The 20,776-nt window shown below is 41.8% G+C and overlaps 1 protein-coding gene and 1 pseudogene across 3 annotated transcripts in view; one reads left to right on the top strand and one right to left on the bottom strand.

Annotated features, from left to right (window-relative positions):
* Nucleotides 1-20,776, bottom strand: part of SIAE (sialic acid acetylesterase) — a 37,458-nt gene that overhangs the window by 13,255 nt on the left and 3,427 nt on the right. For all 3 annotated transcript variants that reach the window (XM_032285093.1, XM_032285091.1, XM_032285092.1), the window contains 4 exons: nt 18,354-18,515; nt 9,823-9,998; nt 4,637-4,775; nt 15-192 (listed from right to left, as the gene is read on the bottom strand). In XM_032285093.1, coding sequence (XP_032140984.1) covers nt 15-192; nt 4,637-4,775; nt 9,823-9,998; nt 18,354-18,378 — 518 coding nt within the window. In that variant the 5' untranslated portion in view covers nt 18,379-18,515. The remainder of the gene's footprint in view (nt 1-14; nt 193-4,636; nt 4,776-9,822; nt 9,999-18,353; nt 18,516-20,776) is intronic.
* On the top strand, nt 3,747-3,865 carry LOC116556472 (annotated as a pseudogene).

Here is a 20,776-nt window from a genome sequence, read left to right as displayed (position 1 = left end):
GAATGCTGTCTTACCCTTGTTTAGGGACCCCACAGGCTTTCAGTGACCGTCGAGATGACCAGGCTTCAATGGGTGTCCCGCCCCAGCTGGAGGAGATCAGACCGATGGGATACTGCAGAGTGTCATACAGGTGACGCCCAAAGAGCCAGCACACTGCTGACATGTACGTGAAATTTCCATGGCCTAAGTTTTCTGTTCAGAGAAACGGTAAAAAAACAAACAAACAAACAAAAAAATGAGTCAGGTGTGGTGGCACATGCCTGTAATCCAAGCTACTCAGGAGGCTGAGGCAGGAGAATCGCTTGAACCCAGGAGGTGGAGGTTGCAGTGAGCTGAGATTGTGCCACTGCACTCCGGCCTGGGGAAAAGAGTGAGACTCCGTCTCAAAAAAAAAAAGGTGGACGGATACAAACTGCAGCTGCTAGGTGGGTCTAGGTGAGAAGGGTGAGCCGAGGTCATTCTTCTGTTCTTTTCTAAGACTTTTAAAAGTAGGATAAGATTGAGAAGCACAGAGAAGATACAGCATCAAGACCAATATGCCCGTCTGGACACTATCATCTCTTCGAAACCTTCCCTAAGGAGAATCTTTTCCAAGGGAGAAAACCACAATCTTAGCGATAGTTCCCTTTTATCTGTCTTCATGTTTTTTCAGTTGCTCAAAATGCTTGTTCTCATAACAAGGAAAGAGCACTCTCTGCCTGGGAGAGAGGCAGATATGATAGCGATTTTGCTCTCAGCCTGAGTATAAATAATTCACTTACATAACATGAAAGTTAAAGCTCTCTGGCTAGGCAATAGGCTTCCCTGTGCTTCCCATCACTTACAGACTCTGCAGACTCCCGGATAATCAATTATCTCCCTCAAATAGGTGAGAGGTGGGAAGGCCATCAGGTCCCTATGCTACTCACTCTCTTCTATGTCTCCCCTCTTACTCAGCCACTCGTTGCCACTTAGCTCTGTGGAAGGGAAAAAGCAAGCAGGGGGCAACTTAAGAAGAAATGTGTATTTTTTTTTTCTGGGTGGCTTTATACACAATTTTATAGCTATGGTAAAGAGGGTGGGCAGGGTGGCTCACACCTGTAATCCCAGCACTTTGGGAGGATGAGGCGGGTGGATCATCAGGAGTCAGGAGTTCGAGACCAGCCTGGCCAACGTGGTGAAACCCTGTCTCTACTAAAAATATAAAAATTAGCTAGGCATGGTGGTAGGCACCCGTAATCTCAGCTACTCAGGAGGCTGAGGCAGGAGGTGGAGGTTTCAGCGAGCCAAGATTGTGCCACTGTACTCCAGCCTGGGCAACAAGAGCAAAACTCGGTCTCAAAAAAAAAAATAAATAAATAATAAAATAAAAATCAAAAAATAAAAGTAAATAGCTATGGTAAAGAAAACATGAACAGATAAGTAATGGAAAATTTGGCCCAAAAAGAAAGGCAACAGAAGCCAAAACTAGTGTTTAAATTCTCAGCACAGTGTAACTCATTCGTCCAATTACACTGCCCAGTAACCAACAGAAGCAAGAGTGGGCAATTTCATGTTAGAGGAAAGCTGGTGAAGAGGGGAACATGCATATATACACAAGGATGGAATCAGTTCAGCCCAAGGTTTATTAATAAAGACGGACTATGGCTAAGTCACTGGCACTCCAATACTTGATAGAATAAGACAAGTATTTAGTTGAATAAAATATATGGCAAAAGATGGTAAGTGCCTCAAGAGGTACAAACAAGTATTAAAAAGTTTTAACACCAAGAAAGAATATCAAATGAGAGGCAGATCCTAAAAGTTCTGCTAAAGACTGACCTCCCCACCCCACACTGTGCTTCCACAATACTCTGAGCATTGCTCCATCACTAGACTTTGCAATCACCCTCTGTTTAGTGTTTCCCTTAGCCCACTACACTATTAGCAGGGACTTCACCTGATTCACATCTGTATCCCCAGTGTCCAGGACACAATGGACAGTCAGTGTTTGCTGACTGGTGGAGGGTGGCTGTGCCTATCTGGTATAAGGGTGGTTTCACTGGCAGTAGATAGAGGGGAGTGGTAAACAGGAAGGAAGAGAAGAGCTGGGGAAGCCTTAAACCACCAACAGGAGTTTAATAAACAGAGCTGGCACCTTAGGCAGAAGAAAAAATACATAAAAAGGCACACAGAATAGGAAATGCTCTGAAAGTATTTGGCTGGAGCAGACATTACAAAAGAGAACAGTGGAAGATAAGACTGGAGGGGAGGTTGGAGCCACATCTTGGAGTAAAGAAAATGGAAAGCCACTTGGAAATGCTTGAGAATGAGAATGTGGACGGTAGGCAAAACAACAGACCCAAAAGACATCCACACACTCATCCCTGGAACCTGTGGATGTGTTATCTCACATGGCTAAAGGTACTGTGTAGATGTGATAAAGATTAAAAACCTGAGATGTGGAGAGTGTCCTGGATTATCCAGGTGGATCCAATCTAATTACAACAGCCCTTAAAATCAGAAAACCTTTCCCAGCAGCAGTGATGTGATGACAGAAGAGGTGGGAGGCCTGGCACGGTGGCTCACGCCTACAATCCCAGCACTTTGGGAGTCTTAGGCAGGCAGATCACTTGAGGCCAGGAGTTCAAGACCATCCTGGCCAACATGGTGAAACCCTGTCTCTACTAAAAATACAAATATTAGCTGGGTGCAATGGCACGCACCTATAATCCCAGCTACTTGGGAGGCTGAGGCAGAAGAATCACCCGGGAGGTGATTGAACCCGGGAGGTGGAGGTTGCAGTGAACCAAGATCATGCCACTGCACTCCAGCCTGGGTGACAGAGTGAGATTCCGTCTCAAAAAAAAAAAAAGGAAGAAGAGACAAGAGAGAATCTCAGTGTGGGAGAGATGGATCCTCTGTGCCCTTCCTAGATGTCTGCCTTGCCTCTCCTCTTTCAGGCTGCTACTGAAATGTCACCTTTCTCAGTTGGGACTTCCCTGGCTACTCTAAATTGCAAACCACTCTTCCATCCCAGCATCAACACTCCCTATTGCCTCCCTTCCCTGATATATTTGATTTATTTATTTTTGTCGCATTAGTACATATCACCCATTAACCTATCCTGTGATATCCACATTTATTCATTCCATTTCTGATTTCACAAAGTGAAAACAAATTCAGATAGCAAGGCATAATGCATTATCCAAATTTGATTGTGTCCTGAGTTTTGGATACCATGTAGTAAGAATTCATAAAGCAAAGGATTCGCCCAAAAATTTACCTGAATCCATTCAGTTCCTGAGCTCTTTTACAGGGAGAGTTCAGATAGCATGAAACTGGATAGCATCAGATACTTTGCCATAATTTACTAATTTTATGAATCACTTTCAGTATTTCCTCACACTAGACTGTAAGCTCCATGAGGTCAGGCATTCTTGCCCGTTTTACTCACTACTATATACCAAGCACTTGGAATAGTGCCGAGCACACAGCAGGCACTCAAATATTTGTTAAGTGAATTAATACTTGAAAATGTTGGAGCATCTGAGCACCAAGGAAAGCATGCATAGGAAAAAAAGAAAAAGTCCAGGGAGAACACAGGGGTCACATCTGAAAGAAGGGAATGAAGAAGCCAAGAAAAAGGGACAGAGAAGCCAGAGGAGGAGAACTAGGAAAGGAAAGGCACCAGGCAAGCGAGGAGGAACATGTGGTTTCTAAAGGGGGTGGTCCACAGTGCCGAATGCGGCAGAGGTCTCCAGGTTTATCATTAGAAGAACAGTAGGGTCTATGGTCGTATCACCCTGAACGCACCCGGTCTCATCTGATCTTGGAAGCTAAGCAGGGCCAGGCCTGGTTAGTACTTGGATGGGAGACTGCCTGGGACTACCAAGTGCTGTAGGCTTTTTAAAAATAAAAATAAAAAAAGAAGAACAGTAGGAACTTCCGGGTGAACAAATTGTTGAGGTGGAAGCAGAAGCCAGGTGACAAAGGGCTGAAGAATGAACACAGGGAAAGGCAGTGAAAAGCATGAAAACAGGAGATGTTCTAGAAAGGTTTAACAAAGCAAAGGAGAAAGATGAAGCGTCTGAGAAGGGTGTTTGTGATGTTTACTATTGTTTTGTTTCATGAGAATAAAAGAAAGGCTAAGCTCAGAGAGCAGGGACCGTGAATCTGTTTGGTCACTGTTTTGTCCCTGGGGCCTGGCACAGATCCTGACACAGAGCAGTCACGAAATGCTGCATGGACTGAGGGGGAAACCACACCGCCTACGGGATTAAAGAAGGCTCTGGAGAAAGCAGAACCCAAATCAGAGTTAGCCCTGAAAAGAGACCAGTCAGTTGTCTAGAGACAAAGAAACAAGGGAAGAAAGAGAAGAGGATTTGGAGTGAAGGCACTGGGAGAGATGCTGGCAGAGACCATGACGAGGGGCCTCGATATTTTCACTGCAGGTGTCGATGGAAGAGTCATTTCCCACAGCAAGAGGGAAGATTTGTTGGTAGTCTTGGGAAGAAATCTGAAATAATCACCATCAGGAAGGATGAAGAATCAATAAGAAAGGAATAAAAGACATGAGTAACAATAAACAGACAGATAAGAACCAAATTCAGTCTTATAAATTCCACTTAGGATACTAAACCATTATATAAGAGACAGCACGTTCAAGCTGTCATACCTTCAGTGGGCTTAGACCACTGCAAGTCAACGGCAACAAGGTCCTCCAGCTCCTGCTCTGCTTGAATGGGGGAGACGGAGAAGATGCGGACAGACTGGTAGGCAGCCGTGTTAGACAACTCCCTTGTAGCATTTAATATCTGGAAAAGAAATTGAAACATCATTTAACCTGGTGGGTGGTGAACTAGCCTGACATCTCTTAGTAAACATCAATCCTCTGAGCTCCTGAGCCTTCAATACACTGAGATCAAATTAATAGCCAAAACCAATGGGTAGACTGAATCACCTTGATCCACTTTTACCAAAAAAGACCATGATGAATCATGTTCCCAAAAAGGATAGAAATATAATGAAATCTGTGATCTTAAGGAGCAGGTCTATATTAGACATGAGGAGCCGTGAAGTAGCTTAGGCTAAAGAATATTGCCCCACACTGCGCACACTCTGATACCTTGAAACTATTTCTACTCTGAAAAAGTATTTCATAACACAAAACCATGCCAATTAACTTCTTTTTAAAGTAGGATATTCTGTGGAACCAAAAAGGCCATGGGAAGGTAGATTTGTCTAATCCATACCACACAAGAGAAGCGTGCTCAACACCTAAGAAATGACTGTTAAACTACTGAAACATACTGGAGTAAGTCTCAGTTATCCTTCAGATCTACAGGGTGTTGGTTCCAAGAACCCCCCCACCCCGTCCACCCACCAAAACCCAGCATGCCAAAATCTGAGGATTCATGTCCCTTATGTAAAATGGCATATTTGTTTATAGCCTACAAACATCCTCCTGTACTTTCAATCATCTCTAGATTACTTATACCTAATGCAATGTAAATGCTATTTAATAGTTATATGTTGAGCAACCCTAATCTGAAAATCCAAAATCCAAAATGCCCCAAAATCCAAAATTTTTTGTGTGCCAACATGATGTCAACAAGTGGAAAATTCCACACATAAATACTTAACACAAATTTTGTTTCATGCACAAAGTTATTTTAAAATATGATACAAAATTACCTTCAGGCTATGTGCATAAGGTATATAGGAAACATAAATGAATTTCATATTTAGACTCAGGTCCCATCCCTAAGATATCTCATTATGTCTATGCAAATATTACAGAATCCAAAAAAAATCCGAAATCTGAAACACTTCTGATCTCAAGCAACTTCAGATAAGGGATACTCAACCTGTATGTATTGTTTTTTCAATGTGTATTATTTATTGTTGCATTGTCACTTTTAATTTTTATTCTTCAAATATTTTCCATCTGAAAATATTGAGGCTGGGTCTGCACATGTGGCACTGGTGGATACTCAAGGCTGACGGTATCCTCATCTTGGTCCTGGTAAATCACCAAAGAAAAGCAAGGGAGGCATGGAGATTGGAAAGATGGTGTTCAGGGTAACAGCTCAGAACAGTCCCAAGGAATTAAACAAAGAAAAGGGTCCATCCAGAGATAAATCATGTTTTCCCAAATCACTTTATTACACCTCATCAATTGTCAGGAGTATGAAAGGAGTGACTGAGAGTTTTTCTGGACAAGAATGTGGGTGCTACACCTAGTACCTTCTTTGTTAGTGCAGTGAAGCATCCTTCCTCTATGAGCTTATGCATCAGTGCTATTTCCTTTCATCCTGACATTTTAGTTATTTTATTTTAAAACAAATATATCAGAAATATTTTATTCTGCTTTTTAATTTGTGTGTTTCTTTTTGAGTCCTTTCTATCCCCCTGGACTGGCCCAGCTTCTCCCAAAACAAAGGACTAACAGTAGCATCAGGAAGCCCAGTTACCACTTGCCTCAGGGAACAGGCGCTCCAGCTGAGTCGGGGCTGCCACAGCCGCCGGAGGCACAGGAGGCCGGATACGTTCCATTGGCTGCTGGTCACAGAGTGTGCAGCTGGCTTGCTTTCTGCCCCCACCCACCACAGAGAACACAGCTGGCCCTCCAACCACAGCGTAAGAGAAACTCTCAAGCAGCCAGGTGCCCCCATGGTGCATTTCACTGAAAGATGCTGCCCCTTGAATCGCTTTGGACTTGCCAATGAGCCTGCAGCACCCAGTAAGATGACCAGATGGAAACGAGATGGCTCTTTTGTCTCACAGTGGGAGCCACAACCTGAAATGCTCCCTTGGAAATGGCAGCTCTAGGGTGTCAGGGCTACTGGTCTTCCCATTTTCCAGACAGATTACATACGGTCTCAGGAAAATTCCACAGGAAATCCATACCTGGCAGGTTGAATGTAAAGTAAACACGAAGGAGTAAGAACAGGCTAATGCACTCACAGTGTATCTGGCAGGGAAATTATTTTTCAGCAGCAAGTACCTGTAAAAAGCCGCCTCCTTTGGAATTCAGCTCTGCACTAAGCACTCAGGATTGTATGTTGCTTCCATGGAAACAGTGGATGAAACTGCTTTCATTCTCTCCACCCACACTAGCTTCCGCACTGACTGGGAACTCAAGTGCCTCATCGCAGTGAGACGCCAGCTTGGGAGGCAGTATGGGAGCACATGCTACGTGTCTTTTAGACCCGTTGCTAACACTGTAGAGTGCTGTGAGGCCAATAGAGTCAGAGTGGTTGGCATTCTCCTATATTGATACCAGCACACGGAACTGGATCCAAAACATTAACTGGAAAACTTCCATTTTCAGACACATTTGCGTGGAATTTCAAGCCAAGACTTGAAAGCCACAGAGAGTGTCAGCAAAAATGGGGGGTGGGACCATTCCTTCTGTACCTGACAACGTAATGACAATTACTTCAGAAATTGGTATCCTTTCCCAATAACTAGGCCTTTTTGATGAAAGCATTTCCTCAGGGATATGGGCAGCAAACTTAGGAATAAAGAGATTGCAGGAAGATTTTCATTTAAATGACACTTGGTTTCCCTGCTGATGAAAGGGGAAGCCTTACTCCATCTGCTGAGATCAGATTTCATCTCATCAAACACCTCAGTGTAATTATTTTTCTACCAAGTATTTAAATGAGGATGTAAATGAATACCAAGGTATTTGAAGTCATTAACGCCTCAGAGGCTGGGAGAGAGAACCGCTGCCTCTCTAGGGACTGGACCGTTCACCATCAAAGCAGCTGCTCACTGGTGTTCGTTTTGTAACCTTTATACCACATTCTTGAATTAATGAAGACACGTCAAGAATCTATTTCCTCAGAGGATCTTGGCATGGGGTCTGCATGGGGAAGCAAAGCATGTGTGTGAGTCTGTGTGTGCATACACACACACTGAAGGACAGAAAATTTACTTAAAAGAATTTGGAAATTCTGTACGTTATTTTACCTTCTACTATGGCACACTTCTAAAACTGAGGAGGAAACTATAAAAAAAAGCCACCCTCATAAGTCCTGTGAATCTTCTGTTGGAATGTGGTATCAGCCCTTCTCTTCTGGATCTTAATTTCTCTATTTGTAAAGAAGGAATGTGGGGAGTTCTGAGGTATTGGAAAATGGGTTTCCTGATGGATATTGGCCATCTTTTTCTGAGCATAACTAGAAATATTCAAGTCTTAAGACCTACCCTGACTTAGGAGGCGACAGATGAACATTTAGACTTTTCTCCATTTATAAACATCTCACTCAGTGTTATAAATAACACTCAATTTTAAAATTCCACTTTACCCTAACAACAAGATGGGCACGCAATCTGCCATTTCCTTGATTTGAATGTGAAGAGTGGTAGGTTATAGTGGAAATCTTACCTCCTCAGAAAAGTCACATGGAAGGAGGGAAGGAGAAAGATGTGTGTGTGTGTGTGTGTGTGTGTGTGTGTGTGTGTGTGTGGGTGGGTGGGTGTGTGTGTGTTAGAGAGAAAGAGAGAGAGAGAGAGAGAGAGTGAGAGAGAGAGAGAGATGTGTGTGTGTTGGGGTTTGTAGGAGGAAAGGAGCAAAAGGAATAAAGGGGAAGCCATGTAGAACATCCTTTTAGTCAAAATATAAGGTTGCATAGGCTGTTAAGAGACTAGAAAACTTGGCTTTTGGTACTGTCAGCACCTAAAATGTTATCTTGCAAACTAAGTGTATGATTTAAACAAAAATAAAAAATAAAAATTAACACTTGGATGTTTCAGATGGAATTTTTTTCCTATTTCCCCTATATCTCAGAGCTTGGAGCCCTAGCTTTATACAGAAGATGCTTAGGGGTAAATTCTAGGCAGGAAAAATATGTTTACTCTTAACAATCAAAATGTGATTTAACTTGACAGAAAATGGGATGGGATCCCCTGGCATAGACTGCTGTTGAGAAAGTGACTAGATACAAACATATCTGGTCCACGCCTTTCTGTGCAAACAGGGAACTGCAATTACAGCATTAAAGAAAAGTACTCTTTCCCTTAATGAGTTAACAGCAATTCTGCTCTGTACAAAACTATCTTTCCTATCAAGAAATAAATTTCAATTTTGCCTCCACTCTCTTATGCTAAAAGATAGTCCAGTCAAAGTTCTGTTTAATAAACATTTCAATTCAAAAAGCCCAGCTTGGGCAACACAGCAAGACCCTATCTCTATAAAAAATAAAAAATTAGCTGGGCATGGTGGCTCACACCTGTAATCCCAGCACTTTGGGAGGCCGAGGCAGGTGGATCACCTGAGGTCAAGAATTCGAGACCAGCCTGACCAACATAGCAAAACCCCGTCTCTACTAAAAATACAAAAATTAGCCAGGTATGGCGGCACATGTTTGTAATCCCAGCTACTCGGGAGGCTGAGACAGGAGAATTACTTAAAACAAGGAGGCGGAGGTTGCAGTGAGCTGAGATTGTGCCATTGAACTCCAGCCTGGGAAACAAGAGAGAAACTCCATCTCCAAAAAAAAAAAAAAAAAAAAAAAAAAAGGGCAAGAAAATAAAAATCAACTTGAGAAGAAACTCTCAGTTTTTAAAAAAGTGCTAGAGAAAACAATACTCCTTCTAGGTTCCTAACCTTCTAAGTTCTTAACCTATGTAGAATATATTAGCACCAGTCAATAACTACCAATTTAATCAATAACTTATCTCTTAAGATTGTTAAGTCAAATTAATGAATTCATTCAAAGCACTTAGAACAGATCTCGGCTCATGGTATTCAGTAAATAGAAACAGCTCTGCTTCTCCTCGTTGCCCCTTTATTCTTCCTTCTTTTCCTTCATCATCAACACTATGTATTATTGCTGAGACTCTGCAAATTACCTGTAAAACAGTCATCTGCATGTTACTCTGCCCACTACAGAGCCAGACATCTCCAAACAGGACATCATGAACTCTCATGGTGAAGTTTATTTTCTCCAAAGTCTGTTGTGCCATCACTTCAAAAGGTCCTCCAGGCTTCATAGGATCCAGTACCACCATCCAGGTATTAGAGTGAGCTAAAATAGTAACAGGACTCCAAGGAATTAGTCAATTAAATGAAATTAAAGCCCAATTATACTCATTTGTGGCTATTCCCAGCCTCTGTAATAAACTGAATTCAAAGCTATGAAGATTGGCCAAATTTCAGACAAGAGGATAAAACTAACAAGAGCAGCAACATTTTTATCCTTAATCTGTACCAATCCCTCTTTACTTTTAACTTTTGAAGCATTTACAAAAAAAGTAAGTTACCCAGTTATAATCCTAAATGAGGATAGACAAAAATACGCACAGATTAAAATTCAAGAGTTTAATAGAAAACATAAAAAAGAAATTTTTATTATACTATCCAGCTGTCAAAATTAACATAATTTCATCTTTTAGATTAGCATAATGTCCCAAACTAACTTGCAATTACTCAATCATATGTGACCACAGGGTAGAGGAAATCGCTGATAATCTGGAACTTCCCCTGGCTTGACAGTATCCCACCTCCTCCTGCGTTGCTAACAAGGATTAACACTACCAGTGGTCCGGGTTCTCCTAACAGCAAACTGTTGAGTGGAGAAACTGACACACCAAAAAGTAGTGGGAAGCATATAATTTAATCTCTCTGTGAAAAAGATATTCCAATATGCCCAATTAATTATTTTTACAGAGTTGTCTACAAGACTCAAGTCTTTGGGACTCAATTAGGGAGATGAGAAGCTATCCAAGACCCAATTTCAGGAATTCAAAGCATATTCCCTAGAACCACCCCTACCACCCTGCTCCCTCTCATCACTCACCAGACCACCTCTGCCATCAACAAACTTAGAAGCTTCAGGAAAATATCTTCAAAATGGCAAAAATTATGCCAAGGAGAACCAAGCAACATGAACAAAGTTGATGAAACAAGAGTGGGAAAATAGAAAAAAAATGAGATATTAACATTTTAAAATAAATATCCTTGGCATTATGCCAAAGAATATGAACTGATTTATAATTTGTACCCATCAGATCAATGTAAATTCAAAGGGAAAGAATGATAAGAACTGGAAATGAAGCATCCTAAAATTATTACATCCAATATGAGAAACAATAAATTCTAAATATACCATCCAAGTGCCTCCTATATGCTAGACACTGCAAAGTTCTTTCTAATCAGCAAGAGCTAAGCAGAAGCATCAGATGTCCCGATGTACAACAGGTGACTAGCAAAAACTCAATTCATAAAATATTGCTCAGAGTTCTGGGGAAAATGTCCAAAAGCCCCAAGTCATCAGGGAAAGGGTGCATGTTTGCTCCTCTTAAAAGCATAAGCAGGCCAGGCACGGTGGCTCACGCCTGTAATCCCAGCACTTTGGGTGGCCGAGGCGGGTGGATCACAAGGTCAAGAGATCGAGACCATCCTGGTCAACATGGTGAAACCCCGTCTCTACTAAAATTACAAAAAATTAGCTGGGCATGGTGGCTCGTGCCTGTAATCCCAGCTACTCAGGAGGCTGAGGCAGGAGAATTGCCTGAACCCAGGAGGCGGAGGTTGCGGTAAGCCGAGATCGCGCCATTGCACTCCAGCCTGGGTAACAAGAGCGAAACTCCGTCTTACAAAAAAAAAAAAAAAAAGCATAAGCAATTAAGCTTGCTACTCCCATGCCTAAGAGGTTAATTAAACCCTGGACCAAATGTTCGGTATTGTTTTTATACCATCAATAGCTACAAGTCAACATATTAAATGTATAATTCACCTAAACCAGAAAAATCACTGTTTTGGAAACAGTGGGCAGCTAGGACAGATTGTGTCGCACAGGTGTGATGTGTTCCATATGGCTCACACTTCTGAGCAGGCAGACACTCCAATCTGTCCCAACTCCAGGCTTGCCAAGGTCTTTCCAGGCTTCCTGCACTGACACATCTTACTGGAGCTCTGTCCTTCTGCCACCAACGTTACTCACTTATGATGGTGAGGTCAACCCCCAGAAAACCAAGGACTATTTCTTAGCCTTCTATGGCTATACTATTTATTCCTATTCACTGCTATTAATTAGGTATTTACCCTTAGCCTCAATCCAGCAACATAGCTGGTGAAGAAAACTACCTTCACCAGAGGTTCTGAAAAATTTTGCTACCCAGTAATAAAAAGACAATGCTCAAACTATTTGGGCAAAACATGGCAATACCATCCTACTACAGCCATTGGATGCACTCCCTCTAGGGCCTAAGGAGTCAAAAAACTAGGCATCAAGAGCTGAGCCTTATTCCCAAGATTGCCCTCCCAGAGAAACCTCCTTCCAACTTCCTCAAAGACCTTGGAAAACTTTCTTCTGTGCTAGTCCTCAAGATGTTACTTTCGAACTTTTTTTTCCTTCCCTACTTGATAAAAGAAAAGTAACCTCTGGCCAGGCGTTGTGGCTCATGCCTGTAATCCCAGCACTTTGGGAGGCCAAGGCGGGTATATCACCTGAGGTCAAGAGTTTCAGACTAGCCTGGACAACATGGTGAAACCCCATCTCTACTAAAAATACAAAAATTAGCTGGGCATGGTGGTGGGCACCTGTAATCCCAGCTACTTGGGAGGCTGAGGCAGGAGAATCACTTGAACCCAGGAGGCAGAGGTTGCAGTGAGCTGAGATCACACCATTACAGTCCAGCCTGGGCAACAAGAGCAAAATTCCAGCTCAAAAAAAAAAAAAAGAAAGAAAGAAAGAAAAGAAAAAGTAAACTCTGACAATAACAAGTGTTAAGAACAGTTAACTTCCAGAGAAAGCAGGGAAAACTTGATGCGATGCACTCCAGAGGTTACTAATGGTTAAACCAATTCAGAGACAGTTCATTTAAAACAATAAGGATTTACTTCTATGTAGGTACATACAAAGAACAGCAGCAACTGTGAAGACTGTTTCTTAGACCAAAAGCAAGGGTGAGATTAAAAAGGGAAAACCCACCATGTTTCTTATCAGTTCAGGACTGGTTGGTTGAAATGGAGCTCACCACAGGCAAATGAAGTTCATTTAAGAGGTATTAGAAACGGTACAGACCCATGAAGTCCATAAGCTTGAGTCCAAATAATAAATGACCAACTAACCACAAAGAGTTCGCTATCCAGCTGGCTTTCTGCTGATCCAGATCAGCTTTCTGAACAAGTGGCTCTGCATCCTTCTTCTGGGCCCTAATCACTTGCTATCAGCTATTCCAAGCCAGGCCCAGGTTTCTGTAAATTTTCATTTTCAGTGCATTCAAATCTCTGCTTCCTTGCAATTTTTCTTGTACCACCTAGGAAGATTAATTTCCTTTTTTCATTACACAGCTACTTAGAGTGCTTAGTGTGCCAGGCACTCCATCAAGTAAATAGTAGGAAGTAAACCCCATCCCTGGGTTACATTGAAAAGACAGCCATGCAAATTGACTAGGGCTTTATGTTTTCATATCTAAAGGTTAGCATTTCTGGTAGCCTATTTCTTTCTTTCTTTTTCTTTTCTTTTTTTTTTTTTTTTTTTTTTTTTTTTGAGACAGAGTCTTGCTCTGTTTCCCAGGCTGGAGTGCAGTGGTATGATCTTGACTCACTGCAACCTCCACCTCCCAAGTTCAAGCAATTCTCCTGTCTCAGCCTCTCAAGTAGCTGGGATTATAGGAGCACACCACCATGTCCAAAAAATTTTTGTATTTTTAGTAGAGACAGGGTTTCACCGTGTTGACCAAGCTGGTTGCAAGCTCCTGAGCTCAGTCAATCTGCTGGCCTCAGTCTCCCAAAGTGCTGGGATTACAGGCGTGAACCACATGCCTGGCCTCTGGTGGCCTATTTCTTATTGTTGCTCTTCTTCTCATATTCCAGCCAAGGGCAGTTAAGAACTCTCTGTCTCTACCTTCTCTCCACCTCCCAATTAACTCCCACCTCCAAATGGGAAGAACAAGCAAACAAAAGAAACAATGAAAATAATTTGTCTAGAGACATAGTCAAAAAGTGCTATCTTGTTTTTTCTTTTTACCATTCATATCAGATGTTAATTATATCGTTCTATTATTGTGCCAAAATCTCAGATGCTAAGAAGAGAAAAAGGAAAATTATCCATGACCTTTCCCTTGCTGAGAAGAATAACCTAGAAATGAAAAAAGGAGACTATTCACTCCCCACCCCCAACCAAACCACCCAACACAACCTAGTTCCTCACTAGCTGCAAAGTGGCTCAGTGTTTTGCAGAACTGGCTTGGAAGTCAAGAAGGCCTTACTGCCTCCACTGCCCCTCACCAGTCTACATTTATTCTGTTGTAACCTGAAGTTCATCTCTACCACAAAATATGAATGCAAAGGGAAAAGGTTTAAATGCTTTTGTATCAATAAAATTGCTCATACGAGTTACTTACACTATAGCCTGTGGTGGCAGACACATCCTAAGGTGACACTCCAAAGTCACACAATTGTGTGGCTGGCAGAATCTGTGACTGGCTTCTAATCAACAGAAAATGGCAAAGGGAATGAGATGTCACTCTTGTGATTAGATACTGTTCTATGGAAAAGGTGAAGGGATTTTGCAGATGTGATTAAAGTCCCTAGTCATTTGACTTTAACAAAAATCGAGATTTTCCTGGGTTGGCATACATCATCAGGTGAGCTCTTTCAAAGAGGATCTAGAGGTCAGAGATCTGAAACAGCAGAGGTGCTACCATGAACTCAACACCTAACTGAATTCTGTCAGCAACACAAGGGAGCTTAGAAGCAGGTAACTCGCTACTCACTCCTCCAGATGGGAACACAGCCTGGCCTACACCTTGATTTCAGCCCTGTGAGACCCTGAATAGAGAATCCGGCTAAACCGTGACCAGACTTCAGACCTGCAGAAATTGTGAGAGTGTAAAAGCATGTTGTTTTAAGCACCTAAGTTTGTGGCAATTTATTATGTAGCATAGAAAACTAGTATGCAAATTATCCAGGCATGGTGGCAGGTGCCTGTAACCCCAGCTACTCAGGAGGCTGAGGCACGAGGATCACTTGAACCTGGGAGCTGGAGGTTGCAGTGAGCCGAGATCACACCTCTGCACTCCAGCCTGGGTGACAGAGCAAGACTTTATCTTTAAAAAAAAAAAAAAAAAGGAAAAGAAAGAAAATTGGTATGCATGACAACCAGGGGCGGGGAGGGCTTTAGGCTTTTGCATTATTTTAAGTTAGAGAAAATATATCTATTTACCTCAATCATGACGATAAATATAAACAGACACACCATCATTTTATCACCTATGTCAAAGTGAGAGGATATGCCCTATTTTCCCTGATTGGATTCCTTGTGTCTGAAAGAATCATCTTGCATCATTTGACAACATCGTGTGAACCAACCCAGTACCTGACCATGGTCCCAGTCATGCCCCAGGTGTTAATTTTCCCAATGTCTAAGTGTCAGTCTGCTAGACAAAAACCTTTATACTGTAATATCTTACTTTGTTCTGGGTACCTAGGGGACGGTGGGTAATAAGTTAAATATTACCAGAGGGAGAAAAAGCTGCAAATTGAGGTAATGTGGCTGAAAATCTCAGAGTCCTCATTAAAATCTAAACCAAAAATGCACCCTCCAGTATTCTCTGTGGTATCTCTTTTGAGAGATATTTTCTGCCTATGAAATTTCTTACATGTCTACTTCCTTTATTCCAATTAACACTTCATCTGTTTTGCTTCATGGGCAGAACAAAGTAGGATACCCACTGAAGCAGGTTTACAGATCTCTCTAAACTCAAATACCTTGCCCTTTTCTACCAAGCAAATGAGGAAAGTCTAATAAATAGGTTCCTCCCACCACCACCAATAACATCAACCCCTTTTCCTGTGAAATTATCAGTACCCATGAATCACTCAATTATCTTAAGTTGCTGCTGGCTATTTTAACTACAAATAATACATCCCTTTGCAGTGAAGTTGCTGGAGCGTTACCTGAGCCTAAATTACTAAATGTGAAAGGATGGAATGGGGGAGTGAGTTCTTGAAAGATGGGCACATTTGAAAGACAGGTATTCTTCTTTATACTTTCCTAGGGTTTCTGGCTCAGTGTTTTAGGCATAGTAAGCCCTCGCTCGGTGTTTATCAAATTGAACTCAAGGCAAATGACCAGCTTCACAATCACGGTAAAGGAAAAGGGAGGCTCCTCTCCTACTTACTACCTTTCATTCCACCTAGCCTCCTGCTTCATCTCTGCCCACCTCAAATATTAGGTCTGAAACAGGCATGAAGGGAGAAAAAACTCAAAAAATGATGTACAAGGACTTTTTAAACTGAAACCCTATGTAATACTGTGTGCTTTCTGTATGTATCTCTACAGCACTATGTTGTCTCTGTCGCCTAAATATTTATTGGTAACTTAATTGTTAGTACCATGTAAATCCCATTTCTTATTTTTAGATCACAGCAGTTCTTTGGATTTCTAAGTGAGCATCATTTACTGAGAGTGCCATTATTTGTACACAATGCTCCATTTCCAAGGTGGCCCAGCACAAACAGAAAGCACCGAGAGTCCCTTGAATCCTTCACTTTCAGGATATCCTGCAAGTCACCAACAGCATTTAGTTCAACAGAGAAGCACGTCTCATCCGCTGAAGCTTCACTTTCAGGTCTCTTAGTTTACCCAACAACATTCTTATCTTAAAAAGTCTTAAAACCCAAGAATTAGAAGCACTTACCTTACTTCTACGCCTGGCATGTAGTATTTTTAAATGTTTGCTGAATGGAAATGAATTTTGAAGAGATTGCATCAGGGTATGGATCACTCTGGACTGGATCATCAGTTCTATATATTGATAAAACTAACCAGGCAATCCTTGCTTTCGGGGGCCAGTACAATTCCCACAGGCAGCCCTGTCACATATATATATGCTTGCCATTGCTCAAACCACCAATGTGTACCTGAACTCCACCTCCACCTCTGAGCAGCCTCCTCATCTGTCTCATTCTCACTTCCACTTCACACAATTGTAGAGCTCTCTGTAACATCCAGCCCTGAGCATGCCTTCCTGCATCCCGTAACTTCTAGCTTCGCCTCCTCCACACTGTCTTCTACATCTTCATCTCTTCTAGACAAAGACTTACTCCTTTGTAAGATCTCCCTGCTCATGAAAACTGCTAATTCTCACCTTCCTGAACATCCTCACAGCCACTCTATGAGGTCAAGCCCTCATCATCTCCTGCTTGGATATCATAGCAGCCTGCCCACAGGGCCCACCACCTCTGTCTTACTGATCTCCAATCCATCTTCCACAGGTTGCCAGAGTAAGTGTTCTAAGATATCTGATCATATTATTTTGCCATTTAAAAATCTGTCAGTTTAGAATAAAACATACACTCCTGAACAATGACAAATGAGCCTTTCCAACCTATCTCTTCTCATCTGCCCAAAGTCACACACCCACCGTGTTCCAGAGCAACCAACCTGCCTGGCATCTCTCTCGTGACCCAGGTATTGTCAGGCCTCCACACCTTTGCCAGGCTATTCTCACTAGCTGGTGTGCCCTGCTCACCTCTTGAGATGAGCCTCAGACTACGTAATTCTCCCTACTCTCTACGAAGCACTCCCATCGCACCCTGTTCTTCCTCACTATGGCACTTATCACACCTAACTGTAACTGCTTATTGTCTTCCTGTCCAACCTGCACACCTCATCAAGGGAGAGGCCACATCTGTTTTACTCATCACTGTATCACCAGTACCTAGCACAGTAAGGAACACATAGTAGGCTCTCAATAGATATTTGAATGACTAATAATAGTAGGGGTAACAATCATGACTGCTAAAACTTACTCTGCACTTGTGTGCCAGGCACTGTTACAAGTACTTAAACCTGTTAGTTCATTTAATTCTCACAGCAATCCTGTAGGTATTATGAGGATAGCCACTTTACATATAAACTGTGACATGGAGATGTTATATTACAGTCCAAGATTACGCAGCCATATAAATGACAGAATCAGGACCTGAATGTAGTCACTTCCAGAGCCTAGGTTCTTACCCTTTCCTCCACACTGTCTCTTCCTTTATATACAATTCAGCTCAAATATCACCTTCTGTGGAAACCTTCCCTGACCACCCAGTCTGAGTTCAACGTTTCTCCTCTGTACCCCAGGACATCCCACATGCACCTTCATCATCGTATTCATCATACTGCCCTATATAACTTGGTATCTATTTCCATTATTCAATAAGTTTCTTGAGAACAGGAACTTTGAATCCGTCTTATTTTTCTTTGTATCCTCCGTGTCTAGCACATGGCAAACATTCAAATAACTTTTACGGATAAATGGACAGACAGACGTACAGACGGAGGGATGGATAAGATGAGCTGGAGCATTAGCATTCATTTTCAGATAATCCAGCAGGTGGCAGAAGAAGGCAATAGCTGAAGAGAAATGGGCTGCCTTACCTTTCACACTGGTCACTTTCTTCATGATGGTTTCCTGACCTTGGCACAGGGTCACGGTCACTGTGGCTCCAGGAGTACCGAAGCCCCATATCACTGCCCCAGCAGGCTCCTTCTGCAGCACCACGTTATTACTGATGTATGAAGCAAAGCGAAAACCAATACCTAAAAAATTTAGCAAACACTGAGGGGAGCATCATCTGATTCAGCACCAACTAGATCGAGTGAAACATCAAAGAACATACGGTCTTTATGCAAGAGAATTTTAACATGCTAAGTCCTTTTGATCATCTAAAACTAGATCTTCTTCCTCCTAATTAGGCAAGCAACATAACAAGAACACTTTCCAGCAGTATGCATCACAGTACACAATGACCACTTAAGGAAAACTCCCAGAGCTCAAGGCAACCAATGTAACAGTCTTCTTTCCCTTTCAGAGCTCTTGATCTTTCTTTGTTCTCAGGCTTGGCCCTAACATTGGGCTCTCTCCCCCTAAACCACTAAAATGTTCCTTTCATGCACCCTACAGATGGTGTTTATGAGAAAAATAAACTGCTTCCTTTCCCTATTTTCCATTACCACACCCACTCCTAATGGCTGGGAGTAAAGCAGCATGCCTCTCTCCAGACAGCCTTCCCTAATCTTTTTCCCCTCCTCTCTCTCTCCCTTTCCATGCCACTAATGCCAATTTCCTTCAAATAGTGCCCCTTATCACGGTTTTCTGACAACCCACTATACTGCACCGAAAATTCTAAATAAGCCTTTATAAATATTCATGATAAGTCAGCTTCCTTCTCAGGTAAATTCAGATAAATCAAGACACAAAAATAAGGTCAGTGAGAGACAGAAGGTCAATGTGTCTGAACAAAGGTCTTCTGTCACAATTTTACCCATTCCACAACCTAAATTATACAAAAAAGACAAGAGAAAGCACACTAGAAACTGGATTCTATTCTAAAGAGTCACTAACAAGACTGAATAAGAACTCACTTTAACGAGATCACTCCTATTTTTAACATCCAGCCTATATAGAAGTATTTTATTAATAACAAACATCCATCCAAATTATCTCAGCGCGTTACTCATCAAAACTTAACAAGGAAAAAAACAAGTTACATCCCAATTTGTCTAAACAGACCCCAAACTACCTAAAAGAAAATTATTTAACAAAATTAAGATGTTTTTAAGCATTTTAAACAAAAAAAAATGATAGGCAGAAAAGAGAATCAGAATTAACAAGGCTGACATTTTCCTCCCTGGAAGCTACAAATGATGAGGGCCCCTTTGGCTATACTTAACAGGACAGCACAGCTAATGCAGTCGCCTACACAGCTCTGTGGCCTATTTATCCTGCTCTTGGAATAACAGCCCAGTCCCTAAAAATTCTCAGCTCTCTCTTATGAGCTAGTGTGATCATAAAACCTACATGACAATGAAAGATCACCCAGAAGGCCTACTGGGCTGGAGCTGCACAGTTACCATGAGCAAAATGCTCTAAGAAAAGAATACAACGCCCCAGAATTGCATAAGCAGGTTGGCAGCCTGCTGGGGGGAAGGGGGAGGCACATGTGTGGGAGGGCCTTGTCTTGGGTAGGTGCTTCATATGGAACCAAAAAAAGGAAAACCACAGACATAAATAAGAGCTAAGCAGAGTGCGGGTGGGGGTAGGGGAATGGAGTGAAGAAAACCGGTTGCAGCTTGCACATTTGCATGCAGTCAGTAGCCCATAGGCTACGGGAAATACCTTTCCAAGTCAGTCCATTTTCACCAACATACACTTAGTGAACATCTTTGTGGATGACTCTGTGGGGGCTAAAGAGTTTTAGAGGTGGAAAGGATCTTCATAGTTGTGGTATAAACATGTTACTTTCTAATCAAGTAGTATTATCACATTACTGATCAAGAAACTGAGACCAAAGCAGATTTTTTTAATAGCTTGCATGTTCATCAGTTAATTTAACAAATATTTATTGATGCCTACTATTTTAAGCATTGGGGATATAACAATGAAAAAATAATAATAGTAACAGACAAAAATCCTTGCCCACAGGGAGCTTCCATTCTACTGGAGACTTTACCTGTGGCAGGCATGGTGCTAAACTCACCACAAACATTAATGTCCTTTGGTCTCAAATCACGTAGCTTATGACAAAGTTAGAAAACAAGTCACTTGATTCCAAACTTGAAATTCCCACTTTACTGAAATTAGATACTTGTGGCAAATCAAAGAAAAGTCGTATTTCTTGTCCTTGTAAAGCTTAAATTTTAAGCTCATTAGAGTAGACAGTGGAACATCATGGAACTGTGCAATGGACAAAAAACAAAAAGAGAGAGAATGAGAAAGAGAGCAAGGCTGATCATTCTTTGTGTCAAACACAAGACACATACATTTAACATTTGATTTTGTTTGTTTGTTTGTTTGAGAC

This window comes from Sapajus apella, unplaced genomic scaffold (genome assembly GCF_009761245.1).
Source record: "Sapajus apella isolate SASKATOON/1434 unplaced genomic scaffold, GSC_monkey_1.0 scaffold16, whole genome shotgun sequence".
NCBI lineage: Eukaryota > Metazoa > Chordata > Mammalia > Primates > Cebidae > Sapajus > Sapajus apella.
Note: the sequence above shows the minus strand (reverse complement) of the source record. Positions and strands in the feature narration are given on the sequence as shown.